The sequence below is a fragment of the Crassostrea angulata genome, chromosome 2 (genome assembly GCF_025612915.1).
Source record: "Crassostrea angulata isolate pt1a10 chromosome 2, ASM2561291v2, whole genome shotgun sequence".
NCBI lineage: Eukaryota > Metazoa > Mollusca > Bivalvia > Ostreida > Ostreidae > Magallana > Magallana angulata.
In genome coordinates, this window is record NC_069112.1 from 37,874,851 (window position 1) to 37,899,176 (window position 24,326).

A 24,326-nucleotide genomic window follows, 5' to 3' on the forward strand; every position below is an offset into this window, starting at 1 on the left:
TTGCTTTTTGTAACTGTTTACTTCGTCTCAGAAGTATTAAGAGTAAAAGTAACTGCCTTCGTTTTAGTCATTCATTCGACTGAATTAAAAAAAAAATTCTTTGATGGAATTAGGAGCAAACACAAATAGGTTTGTGAAATAAAAAACCAAGAAAATTCAACAAACATTTTTATTTTTTCCCCTTTCTTGAAAAAATATTTCTGGCAGCGTTATACATGCATTATTAAAGTTAGGATTTGATCTGTTCGTAAATATAATTTTGCATATTTTCTTTTCCTTGTCAGGTGCACGCAGATAAACATTTTATGTCTTAAAGTGTTTTTTTCATAATCAACAATATTTTAAAAAGTGATACAATCTTAATCTAGTTTAAAATTTTGAAGGATCATAATCAATTTCTCAAAACTTATTCAAAATTTTAAAGTACATTAGACAGTTTTTCGTAAGAATCATTTAAATTTATCCTTTGTCGTTTTGAGTAAAATTCATCTTTTAAACTTTAGAGCGTTTTACAACGTACATCAATCTAAATAGTAAAAGCAGGACTAGAATAATGTCATGTACACATGCATGTGTAATAAGACTAATAAAGTCTTAGTTTCTGTCTTATAATGCAACAACATATACTGTTCGTGTATACACACTCCTAAATTAATAATTTTCCAAAAAGATTAGTCTTAAGGTCCCTTTCAAAAAAGCTGTAAAGGAGGCACACCTTTTTGAGAGGTGATAACCGAAAGAACTAGTCTAAAAACATATATAGAGCTCGTTTCAAAATACCGTCGATTTTCCCACTTGTTGACAGGCGATGTTTACGTCAGCCGGTAACTTCGCCGGCATCAAAAGCATGACAGGGAATGTAGACACATTAACATTTTATTCTAAACTCAACTTGTATATATCGATTTTGGCCAAGTTAAAATAAGTAAAATTTGGGTATACAATTGAAATTGTATATCATTTCATCAAAGTGAAATGATCGCAAGAAAAAATGGGCCCTTGTAACAAAAATCACAATGACCTTTGAGAATGTATGGATTCTGTCCTTACATATTTCAAATATATGATATCAATAATGAATATATTAATGATTATATTATTTATTCATTACATTTTTAATAAATGTAGCATATTCTAATTACCGACATACCGTATATATCTGTAACCCCTGTATAAGGCATGAGCGATTTGACGTTAACATCAAGTGTAGTGCTGAAAAAATGTATTATAATTATTCAATAAAAAATAAATTACAAGTGAAATGTTTCATGCACCGAATTGAAAACATGAAACTCGTAGCCGACTAGTAGAATTAGTTTTGTTGCTTTTAGATTAAGGAGCTATTTCTTATTTTTATGTGCATTTTCTGTAAATAATGCATTGATATGTTTATACCTTATTAATATTCTCCTGGCTTACACGACGTGCGAAATAATTGATTATTATATCTCTGGTGACCTAGATTTGAAATAAGCGAAGAGAGGCAGCCATATTGGAATTGTTTGTTTAGACGCTGGTTAGAGATTTTACAGGTTACATGTACTTCTAGAATTTAAACGTACTGCTGTTAACAGTTGACATAAATCCGAAAGAAAGAAATATTGCATGGACAGGGCTCTTGGGCCCGACAATGCGGCACTTTAGGCAAGATCATCAACGGATATTGACTCGGGAGCGCTTTGCGGAATGACCGAACAGTTTATAGTTTGCGGTTTAAAAGTAAGTCCACTTAAAGCGTCGCTCATTTGTTTTTTGGGTTTTTTTTCTAAGCCGTCAAGCAATCTCAATTATAACTCCTAACAGGGGATTCTTTTTTATGCCCAGATATGTGCATGACGTGCCTCATTTTAAACCCCGCACCATTCATGCATTGGATTGCTATTGCTCGCGAACAATGGGCGGTGTAGGATGCGCGGCATTTTAAATCTCTGGAAATATCTGAAAACGGCTAAACAGATATTGTTTACCCAGGACGTTACTTAACCATACATCCTTTTTTCAGGTGACGACAGCACACTTTTTTACACAATGGTTGAAGAGGCTTGTCGCATTAAGATCCGTTTTCGCCAGAAACAGTTTTAGAAAATTGACAGGACACTGTTGGCCTAAATTAGGGATTGCGTACATTTCTTTTTGTTCTGTGCAGTGACAAAGGAGTTTGGTTTAAGCTGCCCATGGCATTCGAGGCCTCTTGAGACAAGAGAAACCATATTATAAAACGCAGTGCAACTGGAGTCAAGTTTTCATAAAGGTAAGTATAGAATTTAAGTGTTTATGATCCGTTATTGTTTGTTCGTCTTGCAAGACCTTCTTGTAGATTTCTTTTCAGTTTACCATCAAGATTGCTATTGGAACTTCTAAATTCTTTTCCATTAACTATATCAATATCCCGCCCCAAATCTTGCAGGTGTCGTTTAAACACAGAGCGGCAAGATTTTGGGATTTTTTTTATACTTTGATGCTTGTTCAGAAGACATCTGATCGCCCTTTTTTTACTTGATTTTTGGAGCGTCTTTAGCGTAGAATTTTCGTAGTTTTCCGTTTAATTCTAAAGGCTCAATCAGATGAAAATATGCTTGCTCGCCAAATGTTTCTACACCCCATTCTTCAAAAAGGCGTTGAATGGAAATAACAATTGCTATCACTTTGTCGATAAAGAGCTTGAGCCACGAGGCAACAAGAATTGTCCTATCATACAAAATCACCTTATTTTGGTGACATAAAGGGTAGAATCTTAGTTTTTCATAACTGTTTTTCTTTTTTCGATATCAATCATACTTTATTTATAAACGAAATTTATAATATGGCACTGTTTTGATGAATTTTTTTTGTTGTAAAAATCCATATATCTCCAATGTAATACCTTTATCTGAAGAGTACATTTGTTTCTTGTGTGGCTTACATGACAGGTGAACTACCGTATATCAGATTTTTTCCGCGTCATGTTTTTTTCCGCGATTCAGAACCTAGAACGGTATATAAAATTTTACGCGAATCAAATTTTCACCATTCCAAAGTCATAGTGAAAATATAATTCAAGATTGTTTAACCCTGTGAAGTAAGAGGGTAAACGTATCTAAATTGTAGCTCTTTATAATAAAGAATTCGGACAAACCATTCACACGATTTCCTTAATGTTAAATAATTACCGATAATTATTTTCAGAGACGCAAACAGTCATAGATAAAAAGATCATGTACCGTTACATATACCAGTAGCTCAGGTATAATTAGACATCGGTTTACGCAAGAAAAGCGACCGTTTTAATTAGCTTGTCAATGGATTATTAAATAAACTATGAGGCTTACATACCTTTTATCTTGCGCTTGCTTCCGATCCCGCAATTTTTACTCTAAACTTACTGAACACAGTTTATTATACTTTTACATACATGTTTACTTCATAAGGAAAGAGAGAACTATATTATAAAAAGAACACTTTGTATCAAATTTACGCTGATATATTTTCCGCGATTCGGAAATCGTCGCGAACAAAGCGGAAATTGGAAACACGCGGAAAAAACCTGATATACGGTATTTACTTTTCAAAATTATTATTTCATAGGAAAATAATGATTCACATAGGAGAAATATTTGTTCTTAAGGAAATATTAAAAGTCTTATAGGAATGATGTTTTCTATAGGAGAAAAGTATTTCCAGCAGGAATTTGATTCAGACAGATAGTTTTGGATCATCTATCACCGGGAAAAATATGGCGTTTCTATATATCCGGCGACAATAAGACTAAAATGCTATAAATTATAAAAAAAAATATAGTTCATTGAAATTTCACCCCATGATAATTCCCTCTCGCTCCGGAAAATGAGACGTCCTCGTTTCAAAGCTCACCGATGAGGATCGCTGGGTGCACGCGGCCTTTGACTGAAGTAGACGGACTGGTAAACTTGTCTTTGATTATTATCCGGTGACCTTGGTCTGGACGCGGGAGTTTTGTGAATTTTGTTGACACGGTTTCTTGAACTTGAGGTGTTCCTTAAAGCTGACATGAATTCATAAATACGCATTATTTCCCTTTTATCTCCGACTACCGCCATATTAGTTGTCGATTTCTATTGTTCTGCTCATCGCTACACACCCCCTATATAAGGCCGAGAGCACTATTCATGCTTCACCGCATTCAGGTATTTCAATCACCCAAACACGTTACCTTGGACGAAAAGACGTGTAGAACAAAAAAAAATATGACAACCATTGCACTGATAAGGAATATATCCAATGAACGACGAAACATGACAGACTGAAATCAAGGCACATAAACATAAAAAATCCTCGATATTTGTAGACCTTTTTCCTGTTTATCTTATAGCATCGCACATGCGCAACCACACACTGTGGGTAATCGAGCAATGTCAAAGATCGCATGGAAACGGAGCGTTTTTATATAACCGATGGATAAGAGTCGCTGTTACGTTGTTACTTTCTTGGAATTACTATCATTTAGCTACTGGGTTGGATGTAGTGCCGCCGGGGTTCCAAAAAGATGCAGACGTTATGCACTCTGTATCGACGACACACGTGTTCGATGTGCATGTGAAAGTAAGGCAGCAGCACTATCTGTGCAAAATAATACGGATACTAGAGTAAATTGAAAATTCTTTCAAAGAATAAATATATTTTGTATTTTTTTGATTGTTGTTTCCTTTATTCTTTATTGCAAACATTTTACTGCAATGTGTATTGGATGCATTTAGAAGTCCGTGCAACCTGAATGCCTCGATCGGAAAGCAACCGACCGTAACTTTCTCGACCAGTATATATACCCCAGTGGCAGTAGAGGAGCGATCGAAACTAATATGGCGACCAAAGGCTTTTATGAATTCACGTCAGCTTTAATGACGCGTTCTTGAGAGGTGATAATGTTGTTTACGTCTGCTATCTTCTGATTAGCGATGGTCTGTCTTTGGTTTAGGTCTTTAACAGGTCGAGACCACTATAGTTTGTGACGTCGGCATAAATTTGCATACTAGATTAGGCATCTGTTTACTTTCATCGACAAACCAATCAGGTGAATGAGTTGCAAGGCATTGTGGGCTACTACAAGTTTCGGTGTATGCAAAGTGTATTAAAAATATATACCATTTTGAATTGTCCTTTGGAAATTCATTTTGAATGATTTTCCAGAATTTATGAAAGTAATATGGATAATTATGTCTGAACTTCAATTTCTATGCTCACATTTAAAAGATATTGCATATGAGGACTTATATCAACCTATTTAAATACCCCGTTGTCAATGTTCAAAAGAGAGGTACGTCCTATTGAATTAAAAGCAGTGAATACTTGTTTTTTTTTTCACGTGATACCCCATATTTGGGACAACATTAGTAGAACGTGCGGTGATATTTTTCTTCAGGGACATTCATCAGAATGTTTAACGGACAAACTACTTTATGCTGCATATAGTTTGCGCTTCTGCGTTTGTATATTTATGCATTTCTACTACCGTGGCTATTCACGTATGTTAAAAATGTACAGTTACCGTTATTTATTTCTAGTGCACAATGAAAAAGTCACCAATTCACAAATGTGATGTTTTTTTCTTATCAAAAGATGTTTGTACTTGTATGCGTATGTTTGTCAGTCGTTTGATACTGATCATTTTTTAAGCAACAATTAATCAACTAAAACAACAGTGTTTTTTAATGTGAGCATGGAACAAAGTTAATGGTACGTAATCTTTCCTTTATCACCTTCTAAAGTAAAAATCAAGATGTACAAAAATTCCGGCAAGCAATTAAATATTGTGTATAAAACAGACAAATACCACGTGCGTTTGTTGAATCGTAAACACGTTATAGACCGTCATGCATTGCAACTCATTCACTGGATTGGAGAATCTGTTTGCCGAAAATACTGTCACGTGTTAAATATGGCTATCCATATAAGGTAGTGTACCCGACCTGTTTAAGTCTCTGTTCTAAATCGTAGCAGTTGGAGTTTAGATTGCTAACGGCATTCTTTAGCATTTTGATTTCTCAACGTTGTCGTATGGTCTTGAATTACAATAGGTGTAACTAATTTTTGAATGTCTTCTGAACTCAAGTGTTCGAACGGCAGCTGTTTCACAGGTTCCAGTCGGTTGTAATACTCTTTAATTCTTTTTGCGTCCCGGCGTTGTTTGCTTAAGGTTTTGGTTTGTGCAAGATGCATTCTACATTGCGAAATATCAGCAATTGCAACACAAACTTCTTGAGGCTTTTTCTAAGAAATTCCTACAGAAGGGTCGACTTTTGATCCTGCTAGGATATCAGTCGATCCTATAAACGATACTGTGCTATTGCAGGTCCTTCCATCCTTGGCCGAACCGTTTTTGAACGAATTGTTCATGCTATGCAGGTCTCTGTTTACTAACTCATTTGTTTCATTCAGATATGCGCGTTATTATCCCCTCGCGCAACTTGTTGCGAAGGGGATATAGCATCGCTACCGTGCGTGTGTGTGTTCGTATGTGTGTGTGTGTATGTATGTATGTGTGTGTGTGTGCACTCCATTTCAATTTTCTAGTAAATTGAAAAAAAAACCTTCCAATAGAATTTCCTCAACCTTTGCACAAATATTCCTCATTGCAAAAGATTATAACAAATGCAATGCCATATTAATTGGTCAAATTTTTATGCAAAACCTTAGATAAAATTACACCATTGTAAAGAAGGGGGGAGCATACATTATGACAAAATTCGTTCAAAACTAAAAATATTTATCATAGATTGCACACTTCTGTAAAATAACAAATAAAAAATGCATGTACCTTTCAAACCATTAATTCCATTACAAATTATTATTTCATTAAATCAATGTCATAATCAATTTTGTTTACGATTTATCAATTTTCCGCTTCACTTCTTTGAAGCCAAAGTGAAAGTAAGCAGTTCAAATCAACAACTTGATATTTTTGAGATTTAGATCTAGTACAGGTAAAGAAAATGTAGTTTTTGCAGTAATGGAGGGTTAGTTGAATGTGGTCTTCTCATTAACATAACTATATATTCCTAAATAATGCATCCCTACACACAATAACTCATGTTGCGAGGGGATGCTCCGCTTAGCGGTGCCCTTGTTTCTCTTTTATCACCGCATATTGGTTATCGATTTCTGATGTTACACTCATTGCTACATAAGACCAAGACTTCACTTAGGTATTTAATTCAGCCGATCACGTTACATTATATGGAAAGCTGTGTAGAAATGCCAGTTGAAAAAAGAAGACCAACGCCGCACCTGTAACAAAACAGACAGAGATTCAGGCACATGTTATATATTCTCTTTATTTTTTTTTTATTGTTTGTATTTATACCCTCTCGTAACAAGTTGCAAAAAGGGGATAAAGTTACTGTGCGTGTGTGTGTATGTATGTGTGGGCTAATTGTATTCAGCGAATCGGAACGCCCATCTCATTTCTTTTATTTCATTAGAAATCTTCCTGTAGGAAAACACTCAAATGGCAGTTTTGATACCTTTAAAGGTACGCGGCAGACCGCATATGTGCAAGATTTAATCTTTATGCCACAAGTTTTCTTTGTATGTCATTTGTAATTCAATAGTTGACCTTGAATTCTGTTCTATTTTGCTCTAACTTTAAGTGGTTAGAACTTGGTTTTTATTTGTTTTTGACATCACCTAACACTTATTTAATCTTTAATATGGTACTGATCCTGTAGTCTAGGCTTCTCTTGTAAGACTGATCCTGACCATTAAATGCAACGCAGGGTGTCACAGTTTCAGGAACACATACTATTGTCCGAATTTATTAATACAATGGGTATGTAAATGTTTGGAAATTGGATTTGTTGAGCCAAAAGCCCAACTGACCTAAATATTATTTAAACCTGGCTGTCTAGAATGTAAGTCTACATGTATAGCTAAGTGATTAAGTAAATTGCTGCAAAATTTGTCATTACTGTCCTAAATGTGAATTGTAACAACTATATGCATACACACGGCTAGGCGTCGTTTGAGCAATAAATTTTAAAACGCTTATGATCAGCCTGCTAATGACTTATATATTAATATATTTGATGATTTGTATGTTGATATTTTAAACACTTGTAGCCCCCCCCCCCCCTTCCTCAAAAGCTCGTTGATTTCTAGTGGTATTTAGCAATATGTAAAAGTTTAATGACAAACACTTAAATCTATATTATAAGCATCGTACGAACTTGAAACACACAGTATCAGAACTTTTTTTTAAAATTCTCATTTATCTATCATCTTTATATCCTCATAAAATCAAGTTTCTAACAGTTTTCGTTTGTAAAAAAAAAACCATTTAGTGCATCATTTAAATCACACGATGATATCAGGACATTTCATTACTTAGTGCATTAACTGTCATTGCTGTTCACTGCCAGGAACAAATAAACTGTAAATTATTATTAGGTCCCTGTTCACTACTATATCTGGCAGAGTGAATACATTGTGTCCGATAATAATAAAATTGTATAATTTATATTTAATTAACAAACAAAGTATGTTGCGCAAGCGATTTGAATGAAATTTACCTCTGTTTGTCCACTTCAGCTTACGAGCAACATTAAAAGAAAACCCTTGCACAAAACAAAATATTGTTTTCGATAAATTTCTAACCCCGAAGGCGCAAATTCTAGAAAACTCCTTATGAATCGTGTTTTGTAATATTTAAAGATACAATTGATTCAATCAAATTATGTAGTAGTATGTAGCAGTACTCGAAATATTCGAAAACGTGTATGGATCCAAGCAATAATGACCCTTAGTCTCGGTCAACCATATGCTTGGCTGTGTCAATTAATCACCGACAAGCAAAAGATACTATCTACAAATATGAACACCAGATCACGTGATAGCTTGATGACGCGACCTTTAAATATGGAAATAATCTCTGCTTGTCGGAGATTTACGGACACAGTCGATGGTTCAACGAGACTATATCAAACTCTGGCGTATGAATACATACGACTGCTAAACATATCTACAAGGTATTTATAAGTAAGTTTCTTTAAAAAAACAATGATAAAGCATACATTACATCGAATTTTTTCACGAACTAACTAAAGTCTTCTCAGCGGTGATGATTTGTGCTGAGGTCCAAACATTGTTTTAGTTTCGGTTTGCCAGACTAACTGCATAGGAGAGTTGATTAAAATCATCTCCTAAAAAGAAGCTCTAGTCAGTGTGTACATGCAATTTAAATCAAATTTGTGCAACCGTATTTCTTTCCTATTTGTAAAAGTTTGCAAGCAACGCATCGAACGCAAGAAAAACAATATTTTAATCAACTGCGTTTATGTGTTTAATGCTGTAAACACTTCTATAATTGAAGTACCGTAACTCGATTATTTATCATTACCCTTATCCCCGGTCAGTGGAATTTTCTAAGGCCTTGAAGATGACTTGTGCAGGATTTGTAATTTCATCCATCTCTCAGGCACTCTTTGGACCATTTTCCCAGGGTGTTTTTGTACTCCTTGGTATTTTTTCAGCCAATCAAAAAAAGCTATTTGGTCACGTGTTTTGATTCAATTTGTAAATGACCAGTAAGCGTAGGGTCATTACCACTTTATTGAGGATATTGAGGGCATCAAAGTACTTGACACACTCTCCTCCACCCCAGCTTTACCTACCTCACTTACATGTACGTATGAATGACATTTGTATTTTTTTTTCTGATATGAACATTTGTTTGTGGTGCCATCTTTGTGTTTGAGTTTGACATCTATTGTTATTATCTCAGTTTAGGGAATCAGCATATGGATATGTCACTTTTGAAGAGTGAATATATTTTGGTGTCTGATTGCCTATCTTATATAGATGTTTGCTACTAATTTCGTCATTTGCAATAATTCAATGACAAATTTCATTTAAACGTGAGTGTTTGATTTAATTGTTTACTCAGCTAAAACCTATATGCGGTGAGTTTGTGCAGCATGAGCAAAGTAATGTTGCTCAGAATGGAGCAATTGATACGATTATTGACCATCGTCGTTTGAAACGATGAGGGATATATTTTTTACCAATGTGTGTGGTTCAATTCGGGGCTACTTTAATCATATTCTTCTAACGGGCTGGAGGCCCCCTTTTGGCAGTTATTGCCCCTGAACTTTTCCAATGTTTAAAAAAACACATAACAACTTTGAGCCGTTCATCATATAAACATCGGGATGGAAGCGTACACCTTGGCCGTTAAAAATAAGATAAAGGTCAAAGGTTCCGGTCTAGTTTTCAACTACAAAAAATTCGGGCTAGGTTTTTTAAGATTTTTTTTAGTAATGGTGGGAACGCATTTTATCGATTTTATATTAACAGAAATGTTTTTAAAATAAAAAGGGATGGAAAGACCTCTCATTAGTCGATTATATTAGTTTGCCAGTATTATATCAGAATTGCCAATCGGTTATTTGTAACTCAGTTTGACGGTATAATCAGTTGATTAATTTAATTTTAAGATATGGACATTCCTAAATATGACATATATTATCAATTTGTTTTTAAGTTTTCAATATTGATTGTTCAATAAAGGCTAGGCATTAAGCACATTATTAGGGCCCCGCAAGGATTTGCGGGTGCCCTATAGTAATCACTCTGTCCGTCCGTCCGTCTGTCACTCTTCCGTCCACAAATTTCCTGTTTTTTTCTAATAACTTTTTTATGGTTGCCCAATCAAGTTCAAATTTGGTATGATAGTTCAGTAGGCAGAAATACATATTTTGAGGCAAAGTTTGGTTCTCTATGTCTTCTGGTTTGGAGCTGGGGTGGTGGGGTAGATTCCTAACTATGCATAAGAATGAATGGGCAAAGAGAGATAACTGCTGAGAATGAATGGGCAAAGAGAGATAACTGCTGAGAATGTTACATGTACCATTGTATACATGGAAGGCTGTGCAATATTTGTCCTTTGGGATTAATTAACCTTCCACAGGAAGAAAATCCTAAGCTTTATCTTAATCTGTCACATTGACATTAATTACTGCACTGCCTGTGTCTGCAAATGAACTTTGTTTTGAAGTTAAGGTCAATTTTGAATGATGTGTATTGTGTACATTCTTTGAAATATGGATTTAAAATATAATATTCATATTTTATTTTGGTTTAAATACCGTACACAATGATTTATAATAATTTTATTGAATTCTAAAATCAAGATATATATTAAGATATTCTTTTTCACTATTTAATTTTTCAATAATTTATTTTATTTTTTTCTGCCTTAATGCTGTTAATTTTAACAGGTAATCATATAATAACCCCATTCTGTCATTTTTGAAAAAAAAAAAATCTTATTGTAAATTTAGAAGAAAAGGATGAGAGAGCAGAACAATTAATCCCCTGGGATTAATTATCTTGCCTGCTGCAGAAAATTTAGAGGCTTATCTCTATCTGTCATATTGAGATTAATGAACACCTTTGTCTGCACTTATGTTTGTTTTGAAGCACATTAAACTCTTATTCCATATGAGCTGCACCCAAATATTTTTACCCCTCAGTTTGAAGGATGATATTTGAAAAAGAATATATTTCATTCTAGTCCAAATACTTATATTCTGTAAAATTAAATATATGAATTACAATAAAATTAAATTTTTTTTTTATTAGGCCAAAAAAAATTAAATACTTGGTTCTCAGGCCAGTTTTGTCAAAATTAAATGAGGGAGGGAGGCTTTTTTTTTTCTTTTTATCCAATAAAAAAATGACGAGGGATTTTTTTTTTATTTTATTTTCAAAATCCGAACTTCAAACAGAAAAGGAACATAAAAACTTCTTTCTCTCAAAGTATCAATATTTGGGTCAATGGTCCAAATGCAGTTTGTTATGGTTTGAATCAGTGTTTTGCCTTGGTCGAAATTGGTTGGTGTAAACCCTAATCCTGCCTTTTGCAGCATTTGTAAAACTCTGTTGTATAACACCCTCTTGTTGTTAACGATATCTCCATCTGCTGCATATGGTTCTGGTAAAGACAGCTTTCGAGCACCAGATATCAGAACTTCAAATGCATTCCTTTTGGCCTTACCTGTCAATAAGGATTTTTAAAAACTTTACATATGGCATTGTAAATTACATTTACAGAGAATGTACTCATAACTTTCGCTATTAAAATCAGTTTTTTTTCTTGTGGTGCAAATATTTCAATGAATATTTAATAGTGGTGCTATTCAATTTTATATTTTTTCTAAAATTTAATACGAATATTCTTTTCTGCCTCAAATCATCACATAAAATCAGGAAAATACCTAACTACAATGGTGTGAAAATATGCCCAAAATATCATGAAATATTAAGCATATATATAAAATATGATTTTTCACACTAACTAAATACATAGTACTGTACGTACCAGATTCAGCGCCAGAATCCTCCGTTCCCGATTCCGAAGGCATTTCACAAGCGGTGCTTCTCTTTTGGTCTTTATCTTCTACAAGGTTGAATCTCACATAATGACCAAACAACGATACTGTTTGGACAACATTCATATTTGCCATCACATTGTCAAACGCGTCAGTCTTTGATTTTCCAACAGAAACTGTTATCGGCAAATCTCGCAGTTTTTCCGGGAAAACCCAAGTCCCGAGGTCAATGGAGCCGTTCTTTATGGATTGAAAGAGTTTTAACATAGTACATTTCTCGGAAAACCCACCAACTATATGCCAGGGAAGCAAAACAGTTGATCCCTTCCGAATTTGGGCCGAAATTAATGCCACGTGAAACAAACCTTTTGATCTGACCGCCATTTGCATTGCAATGCTTATCTGTTTACTCGGAACTCCAAGGTCGCACACTTTACCTTAGCGTAATGGAGTCGGCCGAGGATTACCGATTGAGTTTTAGTGATTCTAAAATACGATCGGGATGCGGTCGGCGAATTCCGGAATTTTTTTTTTCAGTCGATCTGCGCACGAGAGAATTTTTATTTTATTCATTTGATGATAAAAATGGGTAATGCGCATTGTTAAAAGACATGCGGGCGGGCCTGAGAACCAAGTTATTAATTTTTTTAGGCCTTAGATATCAGTTTTTTTATTCTTTTTTTCTTTCTTTTTTAATGGATGTTTTGGTGTTGTTGTTGTTTTTGGTTGCTATGTTTATATTAAAGGAAACTTAAGAATAGTACCTGAAAATGTTCCTTCTGTAAGCCCTGATTAAATTCAATAAATGGATGAGAGCAGGATAATTAATCCCCTGAAATTAATTATCTTGCCTGTTTCAGGAAATCTAAGGTCTTTCTTTATCTGTTATATGTATTACCGTACACATGTGTCTGCAAGTGATGTTTGTTTGAAGTTGAGGCAAAGCCTAGGTATCATTGCATTGGTATCAATTCTTTGTTTTTTTTAACACATTTTATTTCATCCCATGTTAACCCACTTTATCCCGTGGATATGACTCATTGGATATTTTATTGATATCCCACAGTTGTGACTTTACAATGGGATTTGCGTAGGCATAATGAAGTAAAATAATGTGGAGTTTTATAAACAGTGTAAACATTGATTGTGGTGTATAAAACAGTGGATAAATAGATCTCATATGATTTGTAGTATAATATGATTTTTATCCAACTTGTGTGTTTTATCCCCTCTCTAAGGCTCAAGAAAAAAACACTTTAGTTGTTGGATGAAAATCATATCCAACTACAAATCACGAAATCCTATATATTCCAGTTCTTTACATCTTCTGCCGGGCATTTATTTTTCATCATTGTTAATATAAAGAGGATGGAATTCAAAGTTTTTTTCATTTCTCGATATTAATTGTCATAGCGGGGCCCTTCCTGACTGGTCAGTTTTCTAGTTATTATTTTGCTTACATGTAAATAAGAAAAAAACCAAAAACTTGCCATACTATGATAATCATTCAAGTAAAATGTGAACAACAAAGATAGATTTAGCTTTAACGTTTCTACGTACGGGTTATAAAAACCTGTCTTGCTGCTGACTTGTCAGGAGAATTTGTCAATAGGTATTGTTCTGCAGTTTGTTGACTAAATTTTCTGCATTTTTCTAGAAATTGGGGTATGCATCTCTTGCTATTCCTTCCAGGCTGAGACTGAACGCATCCACTGATAGAGCTAGTTCGACCTGAAATAGAGAGACATCTGACTGTTCCATCGTATTGCAAATATAGAATATCCCAATTTTGTTTTGATCTCGGCCCTGGTATCAGCCCCAGCGGTTGGTATCGGCTTGGGCCGATACCATCCGAGGGCTTATACCAGGGACGAGATCAAAACAAAAGTGTGATGTTGTTTATATCATATATCTAAAATCAAAGACTTTAATTCAAATTTAAATTCCAAATAAGGAATATAATTTATTATGAAGAAGCTATAGATTTTTTTTTCGGATTTACAAAACGTGTTCGTTTTTATTTCTTTTATATGTGTTAAAACTTTTAGAGTTGTCGGTCTTTGTTGACAAACCATCGTCATTTGAAATACAGTAGAAGGGAGACTGTCGTCTGAAATGAAGCACTATCTTCTAGAATTCAAAATTATCGCGAGAGAAACTTCCCGCCTACGCAGCTTCGTTATGAGTCAAATTCTTTCACTGGGATTTCGTAAGTTTCTCGTCAGATTCCATTCATAAAGACCCATACTGTTATAGCAACTAGAAAGTTGTTTGAGAACGTTCATAAGCGCGTCCATTACTTTAACCCTTTATTTTTTACAGTCTAATCTCTGGTTTTCTAAGATAAAGTCCATCCGTTCCATCCTTCTCTATATCCTCAATAATTTAAACGTTGATTGATATTAAATAAAGCGTGCTATTGTTCTAAATACACAACCGTTGTATAGGTTACCTCCCCTTACTTAGATACACATCACTCTTTGGCGCTATTTTTGAATTATTATTTTTCAATTTTCGGTAATAAATAAAAATATTCAGACGTGTAAGGTGATAATTTGTATTATGTATTCGTTATTCTATCGTTATTTCACAAACTAGTCTTAATTTAAAGCAGCGATATATGGAAATTATCAATTTCAAATTTGAGGGCAATACACCCCCTTGACGACGGGCTGAGACAGAGAAATATCAGCCCCGAGGGCGATACAGCCCTAGCTTCCAGTTGCTGTCTCACCTAGTCCAAAACACGTGTATCAGGGCTGATACCCTACTGGGTATATGATATATAAGTATATTTGTAACTTTTCCCAGGTATTGAATAATGTCTGTACAACAACTTTGTGTAGTATCTACTTTGTAAAAAGTAATATTTTAATCTTTGAGATAGCAGATCTGCCAAAAAATTGGCTTTTTGTTGAGCAGTTCGATGTTGTAGTCATAAGCCCAGTAGTACGTGTTCCAAACCAGAATGTATTGGGATGGATACTATTTGCTGAAATAAGTCATTATTGTAGTGTTGTTCGTTATGACAAACACCTGCTGGTTCCTCAATAATTGTTTGTGTGAATAGCTAAACAAGAGGCCACCTGGGTAGCATATAACCCATACACAAACGTGTCGAGGAGTCTCATTTATGCATTATTTAATTAAGTTTCATTCTGGAGTAGAACAATTATAAATTTGTAATGACGACCACCTCGCTGCCTTAAATATTTAAAAAAAAACCTGTGAAACCTATCATTTTGGCGAAAAACTTAAAGATCTGGTCTAAAAAATTATGAATTCAGATTTCCATTCAGGTGTGTGAGAGTAAAGAAGATAATTTTTTAACATTATATGCATGAACACCTATACATCTATTTTGGCCCTGTCAGGCCAAAGTCAGTTTTTTATACATATGTGTGAGAGTAGAAAAGAACATTTTTAAACATGATATGCATTAACACTATATTGCCCCCTCATGTCCCGAACCCCTAGGTAGAGGAGTTAGTGGGCATCATAACCATGTATTCAGTTTTTTGCTCACATGTGTGGGATTAGAGAAGATTTCTTAAGATTTAATACATTTTTACTATTTGGCCATATTGACCCCACCATAGAGCCTGCACCCCTAACGTATGGGGTCATGGATATTATAACCAGACATTAAGTTTTTAACAAATATATACGGGAATAAAGAAGAGATTTTTAAGATTGAATTCATTTTTACTATATGGCGAAAGTGGCTCCACCCTAGAGCCTGAACCCCTGACCCTGGGGTCATGAATTTCACAATTTCGGTAGAGGGCCCCATGGATATAATAATCATGCATTTAGTTTTTGTACAAATATATACGGGAGTAGAGAAGATTTTCTAAGATTTAATACATTTTAAGTATATAGCCATATTGGCCCAACCCTAGAGCCTGAACCACCCAGGAGTCATGAATTTCACAATTTGGAGATGCATTTGAATCAGCAAGGTATAATCGTGCCTTTGCTACTAAATCTGCTTAAATTCATTATTCTTAACAGTTTCGACTTAGTTGACAAAAATAAATTAATTTTCCCAAAGCTTTTTCTAAAATTCTAAAGTTCTAAAATTGGAAAAAAATGCCTTTTTCCATGTCTATGAAAGCACACAGTAAAACGAGTTTCTGAGACACCTGAAAATTTGACTTTTAAAAATTCACTATGCACCTCTAGTTTAGTCTCTGTTCTAATATTAAGTGTTGTTCTACCTTTAGTTGGTGAAAAGTTGGCTTCTTCTTAGCCAGTCGTCTAAATAAGCATGGGAGTGTAAACTGCTTTGATGCAAGCGGCTTAATAAAACCAACCCTTTTTGCAACAAAAACTCCGAATGGACCTACTGGATACTTAATACTCTGATACTTTTACTGCAAACCCTACGTTTTTCTGTTTTATAAATGGATATGTACATACAGGTTAGTATCTGAACGATCTATAGAAGAGGCCCATTGCCCTGTGTTTAGTAAATGCAAAACTATCCTTAAAGTTTTCGGAAGTTTGTTTTTAAAGAGTATCCCGGGTTGCTTTGGAACAATAAAACCGTTTGAATAATGCTCTGCATATAAGTTTGAGGATTTCATTTGCATTTTTAACTATAAGACATTTAATTTCCCCCATTTTTTTTTCTCTGGGTCCTTCAGAATTTCTGGTAACAAAATGTTTGAGTATTCCGCCATCTTTACTATTGGATTTTGGAGCCATGTGTGACTGGATTTGGGTAGCAAATATTTTCCCCTTTTGATTTTTGATGGCTGAGAATTTGATTTTGCTGTGTTAGTCCTATCTGAAAGTCTGCAGGCATGAGGCTTCTCTGTTGTATCGAGCTGTCCACAACACCAGCTCTTTTCCTGATCCAAAGCCGACTTCAGATTTATCAGTACCGTCTTTAAGGTCACTTAATTGTATGTCATATGCCTCGTATGTTCTCGTACATCTTGCCTTCTTGTGCACACGAGAGCATTACCAGCAGATGTTTGCCCCCTTCTAAGGGTACTTTCAATAATTCATCTTTCCCAGATAAGTATAGAATACTCAAGGTATAGACATGGATATTGCGTCTGGCAAAAAACAGCTATTTGAATTATCTAATACAAGTCATCAATGTTTACTATAACACTTGTAATCCCCCCCCCCCCCCCCAACAAAAAAAATAAATAAATAAAAAGTGGGCCTTCCAACTAATGAACATTTGGACTACTTGGAAGACAATTTTTTCCCTATATAATTCTGTCGTGAAGCCAAATGTGTGCCATAAACCTTGAATATTTTTTTTAGAGAATGCTTAATTGTTTTAGATTATGCTTAATTGTTTTAGATTACTTTTAACAAACTGCATATTTATCATTTTGTTTTTAAGAAAAAAGTTAACTTATTGCATTTCTGTTTTTAACAGGTCAATATACTAGACGTGGAACCTGCACATTATGTTTAAAACAACCTCTCCGTACAAAGTATGTAAGTGCTCGAAATGCAGTGGTGACGCAGAGTACATTTGCTTAACATGTTCATGTAAGATGTGCGTCAAGTGCGAGCAATATCATGTTAATGATATCAGATCTACTGGCCATAACGTGGTTATAATCTCTGAAAAAGAATACGAGGGCAAAGAAGACATACATTCGAAATATATAGACGAAAACGCTACAATTAAGCGACAACAATACCGAGAAATTATTCACACAATTAGGAGTGATACTATTTTAAGAAGACGTTTTATTCTGAAGGAAATAAAAAATGACATCAATACCTGTCATACACAAACTTACGATGTTCAATCAGAGATGCAAAATGTCGCGCAAAACATGAAAGATATGCTTGATAATTGGATTCGGAAGATTGATTCCCCACATAGATGTTTAAACAAAAAGAAAGAATTAGAGAGATATTTTTCAGTTTTACAAAGATTTGAGCAAAATGATGAACATTCATTTATCAGACCGGTTCGATTTCTGTCATTTCTGTCATTCTTTAAAAAAAAAGGCATTCAGGCCGTCAATTTTCATATAACATACCACAAACGGCTCCACATGACTGATTCAATTAAAAGAAAGGATTTGAAAAAGTTATTAAGCGGGAAAATTAATAAGAAACGTGTACGTTCAATAGGAAATGAGTGTCTGTTTGATCTAATGCAAACACCTGAGTTACAGAACTCTTTTTTCGTCGGGGATCCTGGGTTTCAATGCCATCACATTTCGGTTCTTACTTCAGACCGATTCTGGGTAAATAATGACACAATGCTTTTTTTGACAAGCTCTGAAGGTGACATTCTTTTTGACGTGGAAGACTTTCATGGTGGTTTACAAAGCTCTGCATTTACTGGGGGTGTGCACACAGTAAACAGTAAGCAGGAATTATTTTATTTAAATCGACGCTTCAATATTAAAAAACTTTCAAATGATATGAAAACAAAAACGACATTTGTAAAAAGAACAAACTTTTTACAGACACCAAGATGTATGTATTCGTCCCGTCGCACTGGCGATCTACTGGTTGGTACCATAACGGGTATTGTTAACCGGTACAACCAATCAGGAGAACTGATACAGTCGATTAAAGACAATGCACAGGGACAGAATCTGTATAAAAAACCAATTTATCTCACTGAAAACAACAACGGGGATATTGTAGTGTCTGATTTGCTAAATGGTGTGGTGGTGACAGATTACCATGGACGGCATCGTTTCTCCTTCAGCATGCATCCAAATGGAAGAGTTGTAAGGCCTTTTGGAATTTGCACCGATGAGTTGTCACACATTATCGTGTATGATAACAATAACCTTACATTATTAGTTATCGATAAAAACGTGAATTTCATACGTGATTTGTATATTGAAGCAATTGAGCCACAATGGTTTTCACATGAATTTGGAATGTATCGAAGGGATGTTACTCCATTATGCCTCAGTTACGATGTCACTACTCATCGTCTTTGGGTCGGAACATGCAATGCTAACAAGCTGTACATTTACCAGCATATTACTGGACAGAACGCATTCAATGGTAAGAGAGATATATATATATATATATATATATATATATATATATATATATATATATATATATATATATATATATATATATATATAATCCAAAAATGAGTGAAAGGTGATATCACACAGTATAAATAATCAAAAAAGAAAATGAACAGTTCCAAAGTTTCTATTCACTAGCGCTTTCTGGATTTACATCCTTCTTCAGGTGAATGTACATAAGTTATGAACTTGTTTTCCTTAGAAACGTTTACTATGACGTCATGATGTAACGAGAGTCTTTTCAGGGAAGGAATAACTCCATGACGTCATAATACAATATAAAACGTTAAAGTTTGGGAAAACTATATATATGCACACACTGTATATATATGTGTGTGTTTACGTTTATTCCCTATATAAAATATCTTCATATCGAATGTAAACGATGTATATCTTTAAGAAAAGTAAACAATGCAATTGAACGGGGCATGTTCAAAATTTGGTAATTTGTTTCCAATTTTGATATTAACAGTACTTAAGTAAGGCATTTCTAATAGTCAACCAAAATGTCAGCGTAGGTCGTTGAAATTAAAGTTGGATACAGAGCTCAGAATTCTTTGTTATGTTAACAAAACTAAGGTAATATTCTGTTTACATTTTGAAATTTCCATGTTTAGACCTACAAGGAATGTGCCAAATGCCAGGAACTGTATATTTATGTTTATTACTTATCAGCAGATAGAAAAAAAAGCTTGAAAAAGAACCTTTTACGGTAAACTGAACAATTGTCAACAAAATATAGCGCGAGAAAAACAGGAATTGTATGATCTGCAGTTTGCTCATAATTCTCTGACTGAAACTCAAATTTTGGCTTATCATTACAAATGTCTTACTAAAGCATGATAAATTACAAGAAAAGGAAAATTAAACTTGACCAAAATCGTGACAATGCCCCTTTAAAGATTGTAATTGGCAAAACATAAATGTAAACTCTTAGGTAGCAAGGGACAGTTTCGGATAAAGTACCCGTCAATATTTTTGTAAAATTGAGAGTTGCTGTACTTAAAGGCTTATGAGTGTTTTTGATATGATTTTTAATGATTATCATTAGTTAGAGGGGTGTTGTTGAAATTGATATCAAATATGCAGGCCCCATATGTTAGGTACATGAGAATCAGAAGTAAAATGCGAAACCTGCGGCTATGACTGTTGTGTTGACTTTACACAGTGAAATTGCAAGTTACCGACAGGAGGTAAAATAACACGAAAAGTAGGTGGATGGGACATTTTAAACTATACACCGGTAAGTTTCTGACATGTGATAGTGCAACATGCACGCGGTACAGAAGGTCAACCCTCTGCAGGGAATTAGCTGGGGGAGGTCTAATCAAGAAAAATAAGCAAAATATGAAAGGGTCAGAATCTCATAAAAACCAGTATGTAGAATTTTTTACAGGTTTTGACTAGTAATTTTCTTCAGAAATTGGAGATTGGTCTTATAAAGAGTGAATTAAAGGTATTTGTGCTGAATGGGAACAAAGGAAATTCTAGTAACAGAGTTCCTTAGACATGCATCACTTGGCTACAATGAATTTCATAAAAATTTGTCCCCTGCCACCTTAAGTGTTTTAGAGTTTTTTGTCAAGTACACGTACATTTCAACATTAGTAAGTCGTATCAAAAAAACAACTACGCATATATTTTAGTAAACAAATTATAAGGGATCAATTAGCAACGTCAATAGATGTAGTACATAATTAAACAATAAGGAAATGCTCGCTCTCAAACAATAATTGTTTGAGAGCTTTATTATCCATTTGAGACTTGCTGTAGTCGGGTACTATTCACAGATTTGCTCTAAAAAAATAAAGCCCATTAATGATCATAAATACAACATTACAAGAAAAGTTTAGAATATTAATACATATGCATTACGTAGAAGAAAACAAAACTAACGTAAAATGTTTCTTCTTTTCAAATCACATTTTCCAAGAAATGTAAATAAGAAGTTTTCATATTCCTACGTTACCTGCCTCTTTACTCTTTTTTACGAAAATATATACATGCACCAGTCTTTGATTGACAATTCATTCACCAATGGAGATTGCTTATATTATTACAACAAGTTTAGCATTTTAAAAAAGCTTACCGCTTATAGAGCAAACCCTTAACAGCAATAAGATATCAAAGACAATTTAATTTTAATCCATCCTTAATAAATGTCGCCTTTTTCTCCATGCAATGGCTTGCCACACTTTTTAAAAAAAAAATATGTGTAATTTAAGCGTGCGTGCTTAAAATGGAAATTTGTTACAGCATGTTATTTATTGGAGATCGGCTGTAGTAGATGAAAAAAAAATATCTTAGGAAGGGTCGTATCACTACAGTAAAATCGAAGTTAATACATCAGCATTCAATATCAATCAGTTTACTGGTAATAGTTTTACCTTATCTTATATACAAACTTGCTTACTGATATTGGCCATACAACATGGGGGCCCAGGGGTAATTATTCTAAGTCGAAAAATGACCCCTGGCCATTATTGTCCGGGGGTCATTTTTCTTCTTTACACCGGCACTATATTTGCCTTTGCTTGTCAACATCATCGGGTACTAGTTTTAAGATAGCTTTTCGGCAAGATGGATTTCATGTAATGTATGTACAGTTGTGTAGAAATCTGCATATACCTTCTTTCTGGTGAACAGCTTAAGGAATCAATAGGGTGGTCTAATTGGATAATTATTATCAGGTAGGGAGGTAGTCATCAGAATATCATTATTTTTCTACTTCAGATTGAAACTTAATTAAATGCATAAATGAGACTCCTCGACAAGATGGTGCATGGACTATGGTACTCAGGTGACCGTCAAGGACTATTAGCCTCTTGTATAACAAAACGAAAAGATTTTTTATACAAACTAACGGATTAATTTTACTTACCCAATTATTATGATAATATATTCTTAGCAAATCTATTTCATAAGTTCAAACAAGAGTAATATCAGTTAAAATACATATTCATAATCATGTTATTTAAAGATAACATTATTATGGATAGTATTCACACAAAGGAAACCCCGGTTTACTGTAACATTGACAACTTTTCTCTTGTTTTAAAAACAGTTTAATATGGTTTATATTATTTCAGAAATCGATGAATGGGAAGATTCAGAAATTCTAAAACAGAAAAAGGCATTAAAAGCCCGAAGGATTTTTAAAGACGAGGACATTTTGAAAAAACACCTGTCTATCAGCGGATACATACATGGTACCAAAAACGGACTTGAAGTAGTTAAAGTTTTTCTACGATACGATGACAAAATTGCAAAATTGGAGATAAAGGACAATATCTTGGAGGGACTTAAAGAGGAATTTATCATCATTCCTAAACGAATAAAAAAATTAAAAAAAAAGCTGACTTCAATTACAAAAAAAGAAAATTCTACTCCTGGAGTTGATGTTGTAGAAATGAATCGTGTAGGTAGAATAATAAGTAACCGAGCATCATATGTATATAAAAACCATTCAGACGTATTTGGACTTCGGATAAGTAATGTAAGATGCGTTGACGGCAAGTTTAAGCAAGAGCCATGCATTGTTATATATTGTTTAGACAAATCATTCATACCGTCCGGCGAAAACAAATTACCAGAAACACTAGAAGGATATCCTTGTGATATACGAGAAAACATTATCATGTTTGGAGGAGGACCAAGTATAGGATCTAGCATCGGGATTCCATACAATGGATCATGGGGTTCTGTCGGATTTTTCGTTAAATCAAATGTTCCTTCCTTGATACCTGTTTCTGGTTTTCTCACAGCAGCTCACGTAGCAATCAAAGAATTAGACAAACTACACGACGAAAAGGCATTACTGTCAGAATGCAAGCAAAGAAAACGCTGTGAATTTGCCAAACAAACTCATTTTATTGTGCAGCCAGCATGGCCACATAGCGACGGTGGTAAACCTGTTGGAGAAGTTGTAGAATCGTTCTGTGGAAACTATAAACCATATGGAGAAGGAAAATATAACCCTTCTTTTGGAATGGACGCAGCTTTTATAAAGACATATCCTCCAATGCCAGAAGGTAAACAAATTCAAAACATTTATTTTTCTGAAATAAGTGTTAAAGAGGCACTGTTTTTAGTTTTGAAAGATTTAAGGTCAGACGACACGTCCTTCAATTTTACATAACTATCTCCAGGAATGTCGCTACTTTGTCAAGTTTTCTTGCATAAATGTAGGGTACCTTATTAGGCATTTATGCAAGATACTAGAGTATGCATTTTCCTCTTTAACCTTATTGAAAGTACAATTGAATTGCTGACACATGTACAAAAATGTTTGGTATATGTGTGTGTGTGCATATATATATATATATATATATATATATATATATATATATATATATATATATATATGTATGTCTCTGTGTGTGTGTGTGTGTGTGTGTGTGTGTGTGTGTGTGTGCATATATATATGTGTGTGTGTGTGTGTGTGATATTTTAAATATTTAAAAATGACAAAATATAATAATGATTTAATTTGATATATTAACAGGTCGTTGAAAATTTAAAAATAATCATCATTTTTCGACGATTGTCTAGTCTGACATTAAAAAAAAAAATGAAAAAAAAAAATTGTTAATTGATATCTCAACATTTTTTATAAAAAAAAATGCAAATCCATGTTCATTGCATTTAATTACTGCTGATCATTCATGTTTCAAAACTGATCTTTCGTACAGTTAAAGATAGCATCATGGAAGTCATGGATGAAAACAGTTTAATTTATGACAGATCCACAAAAGTATTAAAAAGGGGAATCGCGACTGGAGAAACCAATGGGATTTTAATAAGTAACACCGCCTCAATTGCTGTAAGAAGTGAATCGAACAATAAATATGTATATCAGTTCGATAACTGCTACGAAATAAGAAGTAGTGAACAAAGCAAACCGTTTTTTGAAGCAGGAGATTCTGGTTCTGCTGTTTTTGTGCAT

General features: G+C 34.2%; 2 protein-coding genes across 3 annotated transcripts; one reads left to right on the top strand and one right to left on the bottom strand.

Moving 5' to 3' along the window:
• The first annotated feature begins 1,482 nt into the window (after nucleotides 1-1,482).
• Nucleotides 1,483-23,645, top strand: LOC128170610 (uncharacterized). 2 transcript variants are annotated; one of them, XM_052836389.1, is made up of 4 exons: nucleotides 1,483-1,719; nucleotides 2,003-2,251; nucleotides 17,740-19,349; nucleotides 22,471-23,645. In XM_052836389.1, the coding sequence occupies exons 3-4, from the start codon at nucleotides 17,771-17,773 to the stop codon at nucleotides 23,517-23,519; spliced, it is 2,628 nt and encodes an 875-aa protein (XP_052692349.1). In that variant the 5' UTR covers nucleotides 1,483-1,719; nucleotides 2,003-2,251; nucleotides 17,740-17,770; the 3' UTR covers nucleotides 23,520-23,645. The 2 variants fall into 2 exon arrangements, with proteins under 2 accessions (XP_052692349.1, XP_052692350.1); XM_052836390.1 differs by lacking the exon at nucleotides 1,483-1,719 and having other exon boundaries at nucleotides 1,746-2,251.
• LOC128174294 (uncharacterized) lies at nucleotides 11,703-12,722 on the bottom strand. Its single transcript, XM_052839876.1, has 2 exons — nucleotides 12,329-12,722; nucleotides 11,703-12,004 (listed from the first exon to the last, which is right to left on the bottom strand). Exons 1-2 carry the CDS (start codon nucleotides 12,720-12,722, stop codon nucleotides 11,703-11,705), a joined length of 696 nt encoding a protein of 231 aa, XP_052695836.1.
• Nucleotides 23,646-24,326: the final 681 nt, after the last annotated feature.